Source organism: Austrofundulus limnaeus, unplaced genomic scaffold, assembly GCF_001266775.1.
Source record: "Austrofundulus limnaeus strain Quisiro unplaced genomic scaffold, Austrofundulus_limnaeus-1.0 Scaffold300, whole genome shotgun sequence".
NCBI lineage: Eukaryota > Metazoa > Chordata > Actinopteri > Cyprinodontiformes > Rivulidae > Austrofundulus > Austrofundulus limnaeus.
Window position 1 is genome coordinate 22,755 of NW_013952702.1, and position 7,353 is coordinate 30,107.

Below are 7,353 nucleotides of genomic sequence, written 5' to 3' on the forward strand. Positions count from 1 at the left end.
GCTAATTAAGGCCTTATGATTGGACCGACAAATTCAAGGCCTTTTAAGACTTTTTAAGGATCTGCAGGAACTCTGTCAGAAGTTAAAGTTTGAACGAAGGTTAATACTCCTCAGACGAGCCGCCACACGTGAGCAGAAGCTGCACAGAAACTGACGCTGCCCCCTGGTGTTTCGGAGGATCTTCCTCCTCCTGCAGGTCCCTGCAGGAGGAGGAAGATCCAGGTCTGAAGGGTGGAGGGGGTTCAGGTGGTCATGGCACAAGAGGCATGCAAGGAGGGATCTGAGACATGCAAACACATATGAATACAAACTTTACAAACAGTTTACACAGCGACACCTGGAATAAAAGGAAAACATGTCGTAAKAAAAGCTGCAGGGAGCTGGATTATTGTAAATTACCACAAATYACCTGGAAAGAGTTTAAAAGATCTTTGAGACAAACTGATCAGTGTTTTATTTTATTCAACAACCTTTGACTCCCTCTGGCTCCGACATGTTTTTCTKACTCCATCAGTTTGTTTTTTCTGAATGTTTTCAGTCTAAAACTCGACGGTCTGAAGACGTTCACATCAGGAGGTCACACAGGTCCCTCACTCTGACGCAAACTGGATCCAAGAGATGGAAAGTCTTCTCTGCTCTCAGGAGAGTTTCTTCTGATGAATCAACTGGCTTTATCTGAAAAGCTGCTCTGGGAGTCTGTGCTTTTATTTTGAAAGGTTAAAATTGAAGTTTGTGGAGATTAGTTTAGGTTTAAAGACATTTTTAATTTAAGAGACAGATATGTTGGACCTTCAGGACCGTGTGGAACAGAGGGACAGTTTTTAGACATGTTGGACCTTCAGGACCGTGTGGAACAGAGGGACAGTTTTTAGACATGKTGGACCTTCAGGACCGTGTGGAACAGAGGGACAGTTTTTAGACATGTTGGACCTTCAGGACCGTGTGGAACAGAGGGACAGTTTTTAGACATGTTGGACCTTCAGGACCGTGTGGAACAGAGGGACAGTTTTTAGACATGKTGGACCTTCAGGACCGTGTGGAACAGAGGGACAGTTTTTAGACATGKTGGACCTTCAGGACCGTGTGGAACAGAGGGACAGTTTTTAGACATGGTGGACCTTCAGGGTACCTGGACTCTCCGGTGTCTCCGGCCACAGTGTGTCTCCTGCGCTTCAACTCATCAGAGAAGCGTCTCTTGTCCCCCACCTTCCTCTTCTCCTCCTCCTCTTCCTCGCCGTTGGTTCCCCAGGAGATCCTCCTGTCCTTCTTTTCCTCCTCTAACGACCTGGTCCTGGGTTTGTTTTGTTTGTTGTTGTTTGTTTTGTTTGTTGTTGTTTGTTGTTTTTTGTTGTTTGTGTTTCCGTGTGAGACACAGAGGCATGCAGCGTGCAGAAACAGACACACACATGGATTATCATGCAGTGAGGACATCAGACAGCAGGACACGATGGACGAGCCCAGCGAGGACTGACCTGAGCCGTCCCCCGGGCCGCTCCGACTGGATGGACATGTAGCTGGTGCTGCTGAGGCGGGAGGCGCTGCTGGCGCAGGACAGAGCCGACACGTCGCTCATGTCGCTGTCCGAAGAGCGGGCCGACATGTTGTCGCTGCTGCGCCTCTGCTCCGCAAACATCTGTGGACCAAGAGACGGAGGATCAGAGAGACAGAGGGACGGACCAAACACCTGGAGGGACGACTTCACCAAAAACAAGAGGAYGAAGAGGTGCTGACCTCCCGCTTGGTCCTGAGGTCGGTCTGAGGATCGTGAGAYGCTGAAGGCCGGTAGGGATGGACTTTCACAGGCAGCTGCCGGGCTCGCTCGTCTGCTGCCAAGGCTGACAAGAAAACCATAAAAAGACGCAGAGAAGAAGGAAAACAAACAAAATGTGACGTAAAACAAAGAAACAAGCAGCTGATGTGTGTCTGGATGAGCTGCAGGATCCTGTTTCCACCACCAGGTGGAGCAAAAAGACGAGTGAAGACAGGGTAGATGCAGGTGAAACCCACCTTGTTCGATGCTGCTGCTCTTCGCAGGAAGCTGCGGGAGCTGTCGGCCCCGACGACCCGACGAGGGGGGAGAGCGGCTGCCGTGTGTGTGCGCTCTGAGAAAACACACACACAGGAAGAGGAATGAGACACTGGAGCTGCCGGTGACCGAAGCACAGCAGCAACAAAGGTTCAGGAGCAGGAGGAGGCGCAGAAACACTCAGGGGGACACCAGGGGGAGGGGGGGGGGGCACGTGGAACAGCATGCACCTGTCCAGTCGAGGTGAGCTGGGGCAGGACCCCGACAGAAGCRTCTGGCCAAAGGGCCTCAGGGGACCCCCTCTCCTTCTACTGCCCCTCAGGATAGAGGTGGGCTGGATTCGACTGCCGTCAGCAAATTAAAAAGTACAAAAAACTGTCAACGTGTTTAAAAACACAACAAATACTAACTGTGTGTGTTCAGGTTCATGTGTGGTCCAAAGAGCAGTGACAGCTTCTGATGGTTAAACCAACACAGACAAACTTGTAATAACAAAACACCGTCTATGATACCAGTAATCAGAGACAGGGACTCGAGACTCGGACTTGACTTGGACCCTAAAGACTTGACTTGACTTGTGGTTTGAGACTCGTGAACAATGTAAGTCTTTTCACTGTCCGGCTCACGATTCTCACTCCTCAGTACAGATCCATGCTCCGCTCCTTTGAGAACAAATCCATAAAGTTTTAAGAGCAAAGACATTTACTCCTGCTCTCAAACTGAAAATATACGCTCTGGATTAAAGTCAGAATAATTCTTCCATACACCTCGCTCCCCCTCACCTGAGAATGGGAGGGGCCAGTGCTGTTCAATCTTAATGATGTGTACCCTACGTGACAAACAGAGCTTCAGCATGGCAGGTGTGTTGCAGCTCCATTCATTATAAGCTTTGTTTACAGAGACTTGATTCAACACCATGTCAAGAAACTGGCAAAATGAAGTGTGGAGTCCAMATAGAAAATGTGTTTTTCTGATGACTTGTGCAGRCCTTTTACTTCAAGGATTCTAGTTCATCATCTTCACTGACATGCTTTATGCATTTAAAGATATTTTTCTGGTATTTTATTGAAAAATCAGCAGCAGACTTGTTGGATTTGTTCTTTGTCAATGAAAAGATATATATTAGGGGTGCAACAATACATGTACCTGTATTGAACCATATTTAACAGTGCTTTAGGTTCAACACACACTTGTATGGAACAATAAAGATTTCTAACATTTATTTTATCAACTTGTCTTCTGAAGATGCTCTGTGTTGAAGGATCAGTGGATCTGTGTTCGACTACTCCACCTAGGCTGCACTGTGGAGCGCAGATCCACTGAGAAACTTACTGTTTCAGCAACATTTAATTTAAAAACTGGACTTTTGAGGTTAAACAAATGTTCATAATTAGTTTAAGTTAAAAAGGGCATGGACATTTCTCTTTTTTGTATCGAAAAAATATCAAACCGTGAGACTAAAATACTGAACCGAATCGTGAATTTTCTGTATCGTTGCACTCCTAATATACAGTATGCTTTTTTTCAATCTTAACTTTATCTGTATTTTTAAAACAGTAAACATAAACTTAATACTATATTTTAATATTTGATTAAAGTATAGTATTATAGAATATAATCTAGTATGGTTAGAATACCTTTGATCAAACTGCCAGTTAAGTGAAACATGTAACGAGACTTGGACTTGACTTGGATTTGCAAAAAAAGACTTGTGCACATCACTGCCAATAATCAATACTCAGCCAAAAGTACTAATACTACAGTACTATACATGATATACATAAACTGTGAGTGACCCAGGAGGAAACTAGATCAAGAGTTGGTGTTTTTGAAACAAGTTAGAGAATCTATGTTCCAGATGTCTATGTTCCAGATGTCTATGGACAGAACCTCTACCTGTTTCTACACATGAAGAACAGAGATAACGAGTCAACAGAAGTAAATAAATCAAAATGTTGGGATGAATGAGTGAACGTTACCTGACCCCCTCCAGGCTCTTCCTGCCTCTCGAACAGCTCAGGCTGTTTTTCATCAAACACCAACCGGAAGATAAAAAAAACACTTATAAAACGAGAACCGGATGAAAAACTCCAGCTCAAACTGACATTTGACTTGGTTTCCTGTTTCAGGAAAGCAGCTCAGTCCCTTCATTTCTCCAGTTAAAAACAGCAAAGCAAATAAAGTATTTTGAAGCCAAAGAAGTGGGAAAAGCTTCAGCTCAGGAGCTGAGCAGAGAAGCAGGTCCAGCAGAATGAAAAGCCACAAAGATTCACAAGAGAAGAGAGGAAACCATCATGAGCTCTGAGCTGCAGGACAAGCTTCCACATGAGGAGTGAGGAGGAGGCAGAGCAGCAGCCAAGACTCTGAGGAGGGGGAGGAAGGCCGGCCTGGGGTACCTGTCTTCCTCAGGTGACACGTGTTCTACTAAGATCCGAGGGCTGGGGGGGGCCAAAGAGTTGGAGCACCTGGAGGGGGGCGGGAGGAGGAGTATTCCAGCAGGAGACGTGATTATTAATTTACTCCATGCTTCAGAATCAGAGGGTTCATTAATTCCTGTAAATAACTTTATCACATTTTACAGTTTTAAYTGTTTCTGAGTTTTGGATGAAGTTTTTATGCCTGAACTTCAAACCAACACAGTAAAAATAAAAGTTTTAGTGACACAAACGTGAAATAATGGTGAGATTTTTACATACTGGTGGCTAATACAAACTCCAAACAGAGGTAGAACTGCTGTAAATACGGCAGTGTTAGTTTGTGACAAAATGGGAGTAAAAATATGGACATGATGTTTGTGAAGGAAATAATGGGTTACGTTATTGAACCGTTTACATATGTAATTTATAATTTCCAACTGGAATATTTCCAGACAACATGAAGATAGCCAAACTAATTCCTCACTATAAGAGTGGTGAGAAATATATGTTTACAAACTATTGACCAATATCCTTGTTACCACAGTTTTTAAAAATTTTGTAAAAATTTTGACCAGATTAGATCAGTTCATTGATAAACAAAATATTTTAAGAAAAAAATCAATATGGTTTTAGAGCTAATAATTTAACATCAATGGCTCTCATGGATTTAATTAAACAAATAAAAACAGCTGTTGATCAAAAACACTGTTAGCGTTTATGTTGACTTAAAAAAGCATTTGATACAACTGATCACAGTATTCTTCTTGAGAAATTGAAAACATATTGTATAAGAGGTCCAGTATTACAGCAGGTATCTAGCTATTTGACAAACAGGAAACAGTTTGTTCACATAAATGATGTAAAATCTGATCTTTGTAATATTGTATGTGGAGTTCCACAGGGTTCTGTACTTGGACCAAAGTTATTTATTTTATACATGAATGATTTGGTAAATGTGTCAGAGTTATTGAAACATGTTTTATTTGCAGACGACACTACATTTTTCTGCTTGGGTAAAAATATTGAATATATGTTGGAAACGATGGAAACAGAATTTGTAAAAGTACAAACTTGGTTCAAGTCTAATAAATTACAATTAAATTTGGACAAAACTAATTACAAGATATTCAGCAATAGAAAGAAAACTGTTCATGTTTCATTTAGAGTTAAGGGTGTTGAGATCTGTAGAGTTGGTGAGATGAAGTTTTTGGGAGTCATCACTGATGAATACCTGACCTGGAAATCTCACATAAATTATTTAAGAACAAAAATAGCTAAATCTATTGCAGTAGTATACAAAGCAAAGAATTTATTTAATGATAAAGCTCTGTTTATATTATATAATACAATATTTCATATTTGATTTATTGTATTGAAGTCTGGGGAAAGCATGTAAAACAATTACTAATCCTATTTTTGTTTTACAGAAAAGAGCTGTAAGAATTATCACCAGAAAACACTACAGTCATCCATCAAAGACATTATTTTATCAGTTGAAATGATTGAAATTCTCTGAGTTGGTTGATTATAATATTTTACAGGTTATGTATAAAGCTCATAAAAATGTATTACCTTTGAACATCCAGTCAAATTTTTGTGAAGAGGGAAAGTTGCTATAATCTGAAGGGACTAGAAATGTTTATAAAACCTAAAATTCAGACAAATTTAAAGGACAGATGTGCTTCAGTCCAAGGAATAAGCTTTTGGAATAATCTGATTGTAAAAATCGTGGTTCGATTAATTTGATGATTGAGTTAAATTGTTAAAGAAATATGAAATTGTATAATTTTTATTTGTATGAATTACTGTTTGAGGAGTTGAAGTTTTTATTTAGTTTTATTATTTGATTATTAGTGTCTGAAATTAATGTATATTTTTAATCGGGGCAGATATTATAAGATTCTTTCCTTCTTCTGCTACCTTTCATTTTATTTGATCTGTATTGTTTTGTTGTATTTAATGTGTTTTGTTTTTGTTTCTTGAATGAARTGAATAAAGTTAATAAGAATAAAAACATGGAGCTAATGGAGGAGGAGGTGAAGCCACCTGTAAAACCTGATTACCTGTCTCTGCTGTAGGAGTGAAAGTTGGTGTCCGGTCTCAGACAGGTGGTGCTGGCGCTCCTCACCCGGTCCAACGAAGGCTGCAGGTCGCTGCGGCGCCACAAAGAAGCGGTGGGAGGTGGGTCGTATCGATGAGGACGTAGCGATGAGAGCGGAGACAAAACAAGACAAAAAAATAAAAATAAAAACATGAGAACAAAGAGAACGTTGGAGCGAACAGGAAGTCACGGCTCTGAGACACGAGGATGGGAGGCAGGTGGGTCGCCTTTGGAACCAGGTCTCAGGGAGGGGATGGTTTATACTGTATCTCCTGACTCAGATTTGGGTCGCACAGGAAGTGAGGAAGCGGCTCAGACTCGGTGGGGGGGACGATGGGGATGGCGGTGCGATCTTACCTAACGGCGACCTCGTCAGTGAACCTAAGCACACGGTGCGACAGGATGCTGCAGGGCAAGGTGCCGCCTGCCGTCATCCTGTGGGGAGGCTTGCCTTTTAGACAGGCGGGGAGGGTGGAGCTGTGTGCCGCAGGCCCCGCCCACACACAGCAGGCGAATGGGGGGAGACAACCGCATGCAAACGAAGGCAAAGAAAGAAAAAACAAATGACTCGTGCAAGAGACAAAAAACAGCAGCTGAATGCAAAACAAGGAGGATAATGTAAAATAAAAAAAACACATATAACACATCACAACATGACAATTTAGGGTTTTAGCTCAGATAAAAGGAAAAATTATTTAACAAAAAGGCTAAATGAAATTAAGGTCAAAGAAACTCCAAAGCATGCATGGATGGATGGATGGATGGATGGATGGATGGATGGATGGATGGATGGAAGGATGGATGATGGA

General features: G+C 42.0%; 1 protein-coding gene across 1 annotated transcript in view; it reads right to left on the reverse strand.

Moving 5' to 3' along the window:
- LOC106526941 (regulating synaptic membrane exocytosis protein 1) overlaps positions 1-7,353 on the reverse strand; it is a gene marked incomplete in the record, with an annotated part of 39,311 nt that continues 31,958 nt past the window's right edge. The window contains 9 exon segments of the mRNA XM_014021677.1: positions 1-1,291; positions 1,473-1,633; positions 1,732-1,835; positions 2,008-2,102; positions 2,257-2,370; positions 4,006-4,047; positions 4,423-4,491; positions 6,507-6,596; positions 6,902-7,021. Coding sequence (XP_013877131.1) covers positions 1,057-1,291; positions 1,473-1,633; positions 1,732-1,835; positions 2,008-2,102; positions 2,257-2,370; positions 4,006-4,047; positions 4,423-4,491; positions 6,507-6,596; positions 6,902-7,021 — 1,030 coding nt within the window.